Source organism: Cyprinodon variegatus, unplaced genomic scaffold (assembly GCF_000732505.1).
Source record: "Cyprinodon variegatus isolate N-32 unplaced genomic scaffold, C_variegatus-1.0 Scaffold1215, whole genome shotgun sequence".
Classification (NCBI taxonomy): domain Eukaryota; kingdom Metazoa; phylum Chordata; class Actinopteri; order Cyprinodontiformes; family Cyprinodontidae; genus Cyprinodon; species Cyprinodon variegatus.
In genome coordinates this window covers 169,005-181,013 of record NW_015151668.1, presented here as the reverse complement: position 1 = coordinate 181,013, position 12,009 = coordinate 169,005, and the positions used below count along the sequence as shown (strand labels likewise).

General features: G+C 37.7%; 1 protein-coding gene across 2 annotated transcripts; it reads right to left on the bottom strand.

Moving 5' to 3' along the window:
- Window positions 1–4,550: 4,550 nt before the first annotated feature.
- Window positions 4,551–11,196, bottom strand: LOC107102189 (protein FAM169B-like). 2 transcript variants are annotated; one of them, XM_015401394.1, is made up of 8 exons: window positions 11,045–11,196; window positions 10,468–10,587; window positions 9,114–9,216; window positions 8,948–9,030; window positions 8,585–8,750; window positions 7,652–7,834; window positions 5,420–5,550; window positions 4,551–5,096 (listed from the first exon to the last, which is right to left on the bottom strand). In XM_015401394.1, the coding sequence occupies exons 2-8, from the start codon at window positions 10,582–10,584 to the stop codon at window positions 4,764–4,766; spliced, it is 1,116 nt and encodes a 371-aa protein (XP_015256880.1). In that variant the 5' UTR covers window positions 10,585–10,587; window positions 11,045–11,196; the 3' UTR covers window positions 4,551–4,763. The 2 variants fall into 2 exon arrangements, with proteins under 2 accessions (XP_015256880.1, XP_015256882.1); XM_015401396.1 differs by having other exon boundaries at window positions 10,918–11,045.
- Between the last annotated feature and the right edge of the window lie 813 nt (window positions 11,197–12,009).

Sequence of the window (12,009 nt, the reverse complement as noted above, 5' to 3'; positions counted from 1 at the left end):
TGAGCTCGTAGATGATGATAAATAACATAGTTATGTATAATATATTACATTTCTGACTGAATATCCCTGTAATTATTACACACTGTAGCTTTAAGTGAGAAAGTCCACCTCAGAACTTCATCTGTGCAGTAGGTTCATCAAGATTACGATCCTGCTTTCAAATATTATTTCACTGTATGAGCCGCTCAGACCCCCGTACACGGGCGGTGCGCTGTCACTGGAAATCCTGTTCAACAAGTAGATGTTGGCATTTTTCATGTACGTAATCCAAACTGCAGGCACCAGGATAATAAAAGCGAACATATTCTGCCGGCAGATTTTGGCATTTTAAGTTAATTTAGGTGTTAATAACCTGTTTCAGATGAGGGATCATAGCGATCTGTATCAGCAGTGCTGCGTCTCTCTCCCTGCCAGTTCCCAGATCAGCTTCTCTGATTGGTTGATGTGACGCATCGAGCAGGAAAAGAGTCCCACGCCTCAGATGCTCAGAAACTCGTGATGCGCTGCTTCAGCTGCTCAAAACGCGCTGCAGGACCTTTTGCTGCACCTTGATGTGCGTCAACCATTGACTTTGCATGTAAACTACCTGCTTCTTCTGCCGCTGCTGCTTTAGGTGTGAACATAGCTTAAGTGATGGATGAATCTGAATAACATGCCTGCTTCTGTGGTATTCATGTTCCAGAATGATTTAAATCACATTCACAGCTGTCTCTCTCTCATGTAATATACATAATGTGCTGCTCTTTTTTGGCTCCATGCTTTATGATGGATGTTTAGAAATATAGATATAAGCTTCCATAATCATGAGGACAGGGGGCTGCTTGTTACCAAAGAGAAGCTGCATGGCTACCTAATGAGGTTGGGGGCTGCTGTAGAGGGAGATAGATAATAGAGGCTTTAACCCTGCATGGTTTACATCTGACCTGCAGCAAACAGCTAATTCAGATAACTTTTTCTGCTGCTCTTCTTTTGTTTGGATATCAAGATCGATTATACTGTGTCAGTATTCTGATTCAAAAGTCCACACACTGTCATGATCTCAGCCCTGGTAGCTTCACGAGTTTTAGTTTCTGGTTCATGTCCTGACTCTGGAAGGCCAGTGGATTGAGAGGGTTTAATGTTTGTCTCCTGTTCATATCCCAGCTCTTCTCCACTGAGCCCTGAGGGTTTTGGCTCGGCATGCAGGTTCTGGTCCTTCTCTGCGGAGCCCTCGGGGTGTTGGCTTTGAACGCAGAGAAGGACAGTTTTAATTCCTGTAAGCATGGCTCCTAGGAGGAGAATTCTCCAGCAATCCCTCACACCCAGCATACTTGCAGTGACAAGGGAGAGGAAAAACTCTCTTTTAACAGGAAGAAACCTCCACCAGAACCAGGCGTGGTGTGAGCGGGCTTCTGCAAAAGCAGACTCTGGGAGCTCAAGCAGACATACAAAAAATTACATGGAACCACTGACCCTTAAAAACTTTCTATGTTAGAAAAGGTAAGTTAACCAGCAGCCACCAGAGGTGGCTCTATCTAGGAAAGAAGTAGTTAACTAGATGAGCTATGAGTCAGTTTTTATGTCAAACGAATGACAAAGAGCCCCTACAGTTAACCAAAGTAAAAGCTGAGCTTGTAGCTATGGCAAGGAGAGAAACAGGACTGAACACTGAAAAATAGGACCAACTCTATGATTTACAATTAAAGTTGTTGATGGCAGCATCCCAGCATATGGCTCCCAAAGGATATTTGTTAAAGAGACCAAAAACTAATTAACTAAATGACAATAAAAGTCGTACTTTGTAATAATAAATTTTAAAAAGATGAAGAACAAAATCACTTGGAATCTTATTTTTTCATCAAGTACAAGTGGTTATTTTTATCTGTGGCATTGAGCTCCATTATTGCAATGTTTACGGAATCTTTTTAATTCACATAAATATGCCAACAACAATAGTCTACACATTGATGAAGTGGGTAGCACTATTGCCTTACAGCAAAAAGGTTCTGGGTTCAATTCTTGGCCCTGGGGTCTTTCCGCATAGAGTTTGTTCCATGTTCTCCCCATGCATGCATGGGTTCTCTCCGGGTACTCCGGCTTCCTCCCACAGTCCAAAGACATGACTGTTAGGTTACTTGGCTTCTCTACATTGTCCGTAGGTGTGAGCAAGTGTCTGCATGGTTGTGAGCCTCTTTGATGCACTGCAACAGACTCACCCATAGACTGCCAGAGATAGGCACCGCGACCCTGACAGGACTATACGGGAGAAGATGGATGCCAACAACACAACTTAAAGTATGATTACTGTTTCAAAGATTCAGGGCATCACACAAACTTAAAAAAACCAGAAGCCAGCCATCACACTCAGAGCCTGCTTGACGTTTGTGCTGTGACAGGTTTGAGCATCACAAATAGGTGCAACATATGGATGAGTTTGTCCCATATGGCCTGCAAGAGACGGCTCAGTGATCACTGTTGAACAAGGACCTGTCAATCATGTCCAAACACTTTGCTCCCACAGCAGTAAGAAGATGAACCGACACCATTATTCCCAGCAGTAGGCCTTCACCTCTGACACTGTTCCAGTGTGAACCAACTAATAAGTCATGCTTTAAAATCTCTGATCTGATTCCTTCCTCATCCTTCATTAGCAATGTCCTCCAGCAGTGCTAAAGCTACTATCCTTTCACAACAAATGACTTTACATGGTTTGTTTGTTTGAACATAGTGTGCTGTTTGGTTGTTTTTTTGTTTTTTTACTTATCAACTAGATTAAAAACGGCCTGAGCTCTATCTCACAGAACGATGCTCATTTACACGACCGAAATGAAGGAGTATTTACATCCAACTGAAGTTATTTTCATTGTTTTATGAGGTGTGCAACATTATTGTTCCAGGCCATATGTGATTTAGCATAATCATTATAATTCATAGCTATAAGACTTTTGTCAGAACTATAAATTAAATAAAAAACAGTTTATGATTTACTGGAACATCTAAGTTCTCTTTGGGATTAGAAAAACATTTCTATGTTGAATTGAAATTTTTCAAAAATAATACATCTAGAGAATAAAATAAATTTTACAGGAAAGAAGTACAGTATATAAATGTTTTAGAATTTTTGATAGGTTTAGAATATATAATTTACTTCTGGTTATGATGCCAACATCAACATGAAATGATTCTGCACCAGTAGGAGTAGGACCATACCATTTCACCTTTATTTAGAATAGCATAAGTCATCAAAGTTCTGTACATATCACTGAAAATACCAGCAAAATCAAAACAGAAAAGTGAAACAAAAAATAAGATTGGTAAAAAAAAATTAAAATAGTGAGTTTCATTTCATTTTTTTCATTAATGAAAAAAAAAAAAAAGGAGGTTTAAGTCAGGTAAGGGGGAGCTCAGGTGCTGCCAGGCTTCTTAGGCCTGAGATAAAGCTGAGAATCAAGGTGAAAAAGTTTGAAAAAAGTACAGAGTGGGTGAGCGTGAGTGCGCCACTTACTGGCTGGGAGGAATTAAACATGTAGCTACCATTTAATGTTTAAACGTTAAAAAAACATCAAGGTCACTGGATCCAATGCTGCCTTCATGTGGTCTGGTAAAGATGATCCTTCCACTTGTAAAGAGGAAATCACCAGAATGTTGTGTTCAAGTGCTTTTGTTGTGGTAGAGATGATAAACATGTTGAATTTAAAGATTATCCTGATCTGGTTCTTTGCCAAGACTGTACAGTGTCCTTGGGTGTTGTGATAAGGCGCTTTCAAATAAAATGTATTATTATTATTATTATTATTAAGACAATTAGACTTCCTAGTTCTTCTGCTACAGGAAGAAGTCGATGCATCAAATGCATCGACTTACTGCTGGCTATTTGATCAACATAAACAAAATAACGCTCATTTAAAAAAATGAGATAAGTTTAAATATATATATATATATATATATATATATTATAATAAAATAAAATATATGGTCACAGCATATTGTAGGCTTAAAACACAACATGAGAGATCTCTAAATGATGCAGTATTCAGCTTGCAGAATAACTGGTGCTCTGCGCCATGTTGAAAGGTCAAAGTTTACCTCACCTCGGCAACCCGGGTATCATAGAAGTGCAGTGGAAATTACAACCTGGGCGTCGTAATTTTTTCATGTGCAATTTTTTCGGCTTTTGCTATTTACCATGATACGATACCACATGAAGGCACCATTATTACAGCATAGTTGGGTGAGTTTTGGTGCTTGACAGTTTGCTATATCACAACTAAAAAGGGTAAAAAAAAAGGTAAAATATTTGTATGCATTTTGAAAGTGGGCCTAAGAAGTACTTTAAGCACAATTAAACTCAGACATATAAAGTCAGTTTGAAGACTAATCAAACTATTTACAATTAATAAAATATTAACCCTTTAAAGTCTGAACCATGAAATAATAACAGAACATTCTAATTTTCCAAAATTAGAATTGTCATTGAACTTTCTGACAAATTAAATAATTACATCTTATATTTGCATCAATTTTGATATATTACTCATTTCTATATAATCTTTAATGTTTTCTTTTTCACTACATGCATCTGATTATGTAAGTCAGGGTTTCAAAAACTCAGGTTTCAAATATGATACGCTTGGCTTTAAAGAGGTTTACCTGGATCAACAGAAACTGGAGCAGAGAAACTCCAAACAGCCTAAGTTCCTTTACCTTGTTTCACTGGGTGAGAAATGCTGCAAAATGAAATCTTCGCCAGACGCATAAAAATGTATCATTTTCATGCCTGAAAGTCATTTTACACGCAGAGGGTATGAGCAGGTCATTTCTGAGCTCAGCTTATGTTTTTTTCTCAATGTTCTTCTGGCTCCTTTGGACCTTTTGTTTCTGTTGGTCTTATTTGATGAAGCATTCTTCAGTTTCAACCTTTCCCCCACAATATGTGGCCTGCTGGGAGCTTTCAAATCCAGAACATGAGTGTTGGCTGCAGAGCAACATCCTGTTCTGAGGATCTCACCGCTCAGGGAACGTTCACACTGCTTCACATCACAGAGCTGAAAAGAGGCCGTTATCTGGGGAGCGTTCAAGTTACAGCTGCTAACCGAGATCAGGGAAGCTCCTCCAGTCTGTGGGTGGACAGAAATGGGGTTTGGTCATGGATTTTAATTTCATTTCCATTTTGTTGTTATCATGAATCCATCCTAACATTATTCAAACTCCGCTCTTGCAAAACATGCTAAACTCCCCTTGACCCGTATTCATCACATTCCCACCAATCCTACAGTTTTTATTCATTTGATTCATGGAAGATCTTTTAGGAAGCCAAGTTAAACTGTTTTGTTCTATGACTAATAAAGTATATTTTCACAATAAATCTCAGAGCAAATCATTTATAAGGACATTCAATCAGTAGGTAAGATCATGGTTCTACCGGGGATCGTGATGCTACCTGCTCAGGTGTGTAGCGACCAAGCTGAATGTTAAGCCAGATGTTTCTTCTCTGAGTCCAGCCTCCTGGAGCCTCCACTTCATACAGACGCTCCCGATGCTCCTCATGCTGCTGCAGGAACCTCCCGATCACTGAACACACAGCATTGGAAATAAAAGAAAAAAACAATTTAGCAGTTTAAACCAATCTACTTTGCTGCCTAAGGCTGTAAAAATATTTTGGATAATCCATGATTTTCTTTTTCTCTAAAGTCTTTTTTGTCTGTCCCCTCTTCAGCCCCTACAGTTAGCCAAAGTAAAAGCTGAGCTTGTAGCTATGGCAAGGAGAGAAACAGGACTAAACACTGGTTGCATCAAGGAATAGACTGGATTGGTTTGGATTGGATCTGAACTGGATTAGATTGGACAAAACTGGATCGCATGGTTTGGACTACACATTGACACACTGACTACACAAAAAAACACAGACTGACTCGGCTCTTCTCTGTGTGCTATGGGCTACAATTAATAAAGATGCAAAACATAAAAGGTCAGCCTAAGCATCACCTTCTCATCCGTCACACAGTCTAGGGTTAAGGGGTTTGACCAGATAGGCACCTAGATTCATGACATTATAACAGCACATCGGCTGATGTGTGCAAACATCCTGCAAATACACAGCAAATTCACAGCGGCAAATACAAAAAATGATATTAGCAAATACAAAACTCGCCACAAACACATAAGTAATGCTAATACAAGAGGAAGGTAGTAATTAGTTCCATTTGCTTGGTTACAGTTACTTTGGTTACTCCTAAAATACATTTAGGAGTAGTTTTACTGAACCATACTTTTACTTTTACTTAAGTAATATGTTAATAATATATCAGTGTTCTTACCTAGGTGAAATGTTTGGGTACACCAACCATTGTCATTATTTTCACTGAACAACGAACAAACCTTTTTATTCAACATGAAGGTTACGCTTGAATACGTAAATAAGTCAATATTGTTCCTGGAAGTACTGGATTCAAACTTTATATTAAAAAAGTTGGTTTAATAAAGTTTTTCTTCCTCCTATAATTGTTATTGTTCTATTATATAATTTGTTCGTTTCCATCATTTTATTGTAGTCTTTAAAATACCAGAAATTACACATAAATTTACACTTTGTTTTTTACTTTATTACATAGTTTTAAATATCAGATAAAAATAAAATAAAGGTGAGTAAACCTTACCTGTGCACTATTTTTGGGTACTCTACACTTAAAAAAAGGCTTCAAATAGAAATCCGCTGTAAGTAAGCTGTGAAATGTCTATTCATTACAGAACTGCTCATGACCACTAGGGGGAGACAATTACAAACTCATAGGTACTACAGTAGTACTAGGTACTTTATGAAGGGTACTAGACAGAATGCTCAGTCTTTAAAAAGGTTAAGAGAAGCTAATCTTTTCTTTCCTTCCTCTAGATGTACCCTGGGTGCGTATCCTGTTAATGTTTTTGCTAAAGGTCGGGTTAATATGCATTAATTTGTAATAATTTCTGTGTTCTGGTCTCATATAATTTGATGATTGTCCCCCTCTAGTGGGCAGGAGCACTTCCTTTATAAGCTAGTTTACAGTTTTTCTTAAAAACATGCACTTGTTTTTCTTACTCTCAGCATTTCCCTTTGCTTGTGTTTTGTAGGTTTGTGTTTCAGCGTCTTTTATGTCTTTGCAGGATCTTCGCTGCTCTCCATTTTCTCTGATTCCAGCATTTCTGCTTTCCTGAATTTTTCCTTTGCATGTGTATTTTTGTGTGTTGGTCTCTCTAATGTCTTTGCAGTACTTTTTGTATTTGTGGTGCATTTATGTATTTGCGTTGCGTTTGTATCCCTCCGCCGCTGTACGTCATCAACTCTAAAATGTGTCAAACCAGGAGCAGAGATTCTTAATCAGGGAGATAAAACAATGCAATAACAACAGAACCACCCTTTTACACTCATTGATTTACCTTCTTAAATGCATCTCCTTGCCAACACATTTGTTTTGCCAGTCTTCTGATAACTGAATGGTTATTCAGGTCACCAAATAAAACACAAGCATGCAACAACCATAAAGTTACACCCTGTGACAACGGTGTGCATGTCTGAACATTTCCACCTCACTTCCAGTGGAGCCATTTCATTTCCAAAGAAATATCCGCTTTGTCATTCTAAAAAAGTCCCAAAGAATGCCAGGAGTGGGTTTAGATTATAAGTAGACATGCAGACCTGCTACCATGCTGGACGACAAGGGGGAGCTCACTCCAAGGAAGTCCTCCGAAGAGAATGAGGAGCAGAAGTCGTGAAGCATCTGAAGGCCGAAGCCTCTTCTCCTGCAGCTTTTCCTCACTAAGGCCGTGTCCAGGACGGGCAGCAGGTAGCAGCGGCTGCTCCAGCGGTCGCACAGACTGCCTGGGAGGACAGCTGACTTTCATAAAGCAAAACAACAATCTCCAACATGTGGTTCACATCAGTAGTTCACATCAAAACATATTCATGTTTCTCAGTGTCTCAAGTGAATTTCGTTCCGTTACTGATGCAAAGAAAACATTTTGTAAACAACTTTTTTTTTAAATGCAATCCAGACATGAAACTTCATATTAAATTAGTTTTGAAAGTAACTCTGTTCTTTACTTAGAATGATTTTCTTTTCTTATAAAACAGTGAACTCTCAAAATCCTTTTTCTTTTATTAGAAAGTTTGTCAAAGGTTCATTTCTGGATTGGATTTTTTTTTTTTTTTTGCAAACATAAAAATGCTTTTTTTCTATTTCTATTTACAAAATATGTCTTCTGCTTGAAAGAATCTTGGAACAAAACTCACTCCATAGAATGGTCCAGGCCAGATCAGGACTAGAGTTTTAGAATCTGTGACAGCATTTGGATTTTTACAGATGCTCTCCATTTGGTCTGAGTGAGCTTGAGCTATTTTGCATGAAAGACTTGGAAAAAAAAATTTTTGTAATCAAGAAACCAAAGCTATCTGAGAGCCATCTTCCAGAGACTTGTAGTTTTATTACTACAATCACGGTTGATTCTTCAAATTTTAACTAAAAGTTTTGTGAATTCATCAGCTGAAGTCCCTTAAATGGAAATCCCCTCCTAAGATCAGCAGGAATTGCTTCCTTAATGCAAACCAACTGATCTCGTTTCAGCGCCCCACCTTTGTGTTTGACAGTGTAAAATCCAACCGCCTGGTTGTCCTTCCAAAGCACTTTGCAGTTTTCTGTGCGCGGGTGCAGAGAGAATAGCACCTCTCCATGCGACGGGGGCCTCTCCACCACCCGACTGAGCAGGAATATGATCAGCCTCTCCATTATCGTCTGCACCTGTGGACGACCTGTCAGCTTAGTTTCTGTGGCAACATAAACATATTTCTTTAGGAAACATTTGATGCTGTTCAGTTTTATTTGATCTGAGCCTAATCTATACAGAAAGGTGGCAAATGTGCAGAAACTCTACAGATGTTTTGCTTTTTAAGGTGTGAAAGTCGTACTGTTTTGCATTGTGACATTAATTCACTCACCGACTGTAAGCCACTCCTGGAAGTGGAGGTCCGCAGCACATCGTCCAGGCCCCACCACTGCTTATGCAGGTATAACGCCAAGACTCAAAAGGTAACAGTAATGAGGAAAGAGTTAGTGTCTTTCTAATATTATAGTTTTTCTGAAAACCTGTGTTGAGCTCCACACCTAATGTCTGATCATTAGGAGGATGAAGCGCCAGCACAGTGCAGGCAGGATGGTCATCCTCAAAGAGCTGGAACTGGCTGATGTTGGAAGGTGTTATGGCAACCTGTGCAAAGAGAATGATTATCATCAGCAAACATCTCTAAGAACAATGCTCAGGTTTTTAACTTTCCCAGAGGAAATAAATTAAAGCAAAGGTCAGATTATTGTCTTTAGAGTTTCTGTCTCATTATCAGACTCGGTTTCAGCTCCTCTGGTTTTCATGACAGTTTGAATTCTTTGAGGTCAGCTTTGCAGGATGGAAACTAGGAAGGCGTTACTCAAAAACGACACTTTAAATAGATCTGGCCTCTTCTCTGGTCATTTTATTGAGCTGATTTAACCTCATTGTCATTAATCCTACATTTAATAACTGCAGAAAGAACGTACCTGTGAGAATCACTACTGAGGGCTTTTTTTTTTTTTTTTAGCAGTGTCCTGTCTGTCGATGTGGCAATAAGAATATTTGTCTTGATGCCAAAGAGAGCCCCACAGATTTTACTTTCACAAGTGGAGCAGTACTGCTATCGCCATAGTGTTCTGCTTGATTTATGCATATAAATTGCTTTATTATAATTGTTCAGGGAGTATTACAGATTTTATGGACACTGCAATGTAAGTAGAACAAGAAAGGAAAAGAAAAGATGAAAGAAAGAGGAGATAAAAGGGAGATAATGAAAAAACATTTTCAGTCTGCTTTATCACCTGCAATGAGATATAAGAAGAGCAGCACAACCAACAAATAAGAGATACAATAAAGTAACACCTTGATACTGAAGTATAAGTAGTATAATTTAATATAATAATATATATATAGTTTCTTCTGTGCCGCATGGAAAAACAGTCTAGCAACAAGTATTGAAATGCAAGCAATTCCAGATAATGTTCTTCAACTTTTGATGTTTATTAAAGGAAAACAAAAATAAGGGAACATCCACATTCTCTTCATATAAACTCAGTTAAAAACTGTGTTGCTTCCAGCATATCTGTTTTCCCCTGAGTCCTTATGTACAGTACGTACAAGAAAAGAAAATAATTACAATTAAAATAATACAATTACAGCATGCAGGAAGCCCAAAAATATGCATTTCAAATTGCATTTCTATATTCTATGCTTTTATTATTAGAGTTTTAAAACTTAACATCTAATCTTAACAACAAAAATGTATCAGTCTTGTATTTTAACCTTTTCTTAAACTATAAATCAATTTCTCAAATTGGCTCGTATATATATATATATATATATATATATATATATATATATATATATATATATATATATATATATATATATATATAAACCCCGGTGTTATCTTACCCTTTGAGACCCAGACCACTCATTGTTGGAAGGTGTTCCCTTCAGGGAAGTTAGGTAATTTTCAGATGCGGATGTCAGCTCGGTTTCGTCCACAGGGGGCAGATCAACAGGATACATGATCTTATTTACAGAGAGGAGATAAAACAGGTGTTATGACGTTAAAATACAGCATCACACATGAGCATTTCACTCTTTTTCCAACATTTTAAAATCATTATTATTATGTATTATTTCCTTTCAGGATTGAAATATTAAACTCTGAAATCTATGTTAAGTTTTTGTTTGATTGTGATTTTGAGAAAAACAATCCAGAGATATATTATCAGAAACGCTGGCAGGTCAGTCATTCTAAAATTCATTTTCTAAGTTATGAAACAGTGACTTCTAGGTCTGTTTTGTTTACTGGTAAACACAACCCGAAACGCTCCTGGAAAACGACCTGCGTCTTACAACAGCGATGGCCACGAAAGCAACACGTCACGACGTCATAATGGATCTTCTCAGACGAAGACAGAGAAAATGTAGCTGCTATTCAATAAACTCTTTACTGACAGGTCGGTGTGAGTGCTCTATGTACCTTTTAGGAGGGTTATGTTGCTTAAACTTTGATCCCAGCTGTGTGTCCTTTATCCTTGATCTACAGCGCCATCTACCGGCCTAAAGCAGAGCACATCAGAAGATGACCAGAAGTAATAATGGTGGAACTTCAAAATAAAAGCAGGTACTAAACCATCCTTCTGTCTTCACTTAATAAAGATAAATAAATAAATAAATAAAAGAGTAATGAATCAACCAATAACTAACGTAATAATAATAAAAGGATAACTTTAGTATACACATTATGAAGTATCTGATGGAGGTTTCCCTTTCTGGAATAGAAGTTGTTCATTTTTACTGCTTCCACATATTGCCTCAGAAGGAGGAGTTGTTTTTTTGCTTTTTGTTTTTTCAGAAAGGAGGACTAGGCAAAGTAAACGTCTACGGAAGAGGATTAGGGCCACTGAAAAAACAAAAAAAGTTAACTGATTTTTAAATTTTATTTAAAGTCAGAATTCTGAGAAAAAAGTCAGAATTCTGAGATTAAAGTCAGAATTCTGACTTTTTTCCCATACTAAACTGAAAAAAAAAAATTAAAAAATCAGTTAACTTTTTTTTTTTTTTTTTCAGTGGCCCTAATCCTCTTCCGTAGACGTCTCTATCTAGTGGAGGAGAATTCATTCCAAAGAGAGTCTTCTCCTTGGCTTAATCTTTCTCATATCTTATGCAAAATGATTAGGTTATCCTGAGATATTTTCTATATTTTTGCTGCTATAAGTTTAGGCAGCTGGAGGACATAGGGGCCACTTTTCATTCTACTTTCATCCTACTTCATTCTATTTCAATTCTCCCATTCTGCAGTATTGTTAGTTCCACCATAACTATGTTCTCTATGCTTTTTCTCACCATAGTAGCTTCATCTGGCCTGTTGCTGTTTGACTGCGACTCAGGGAGCATTTTTAAAATGTGCCCGGATTTTATAGGGAAAATATAAACAGCTTACAG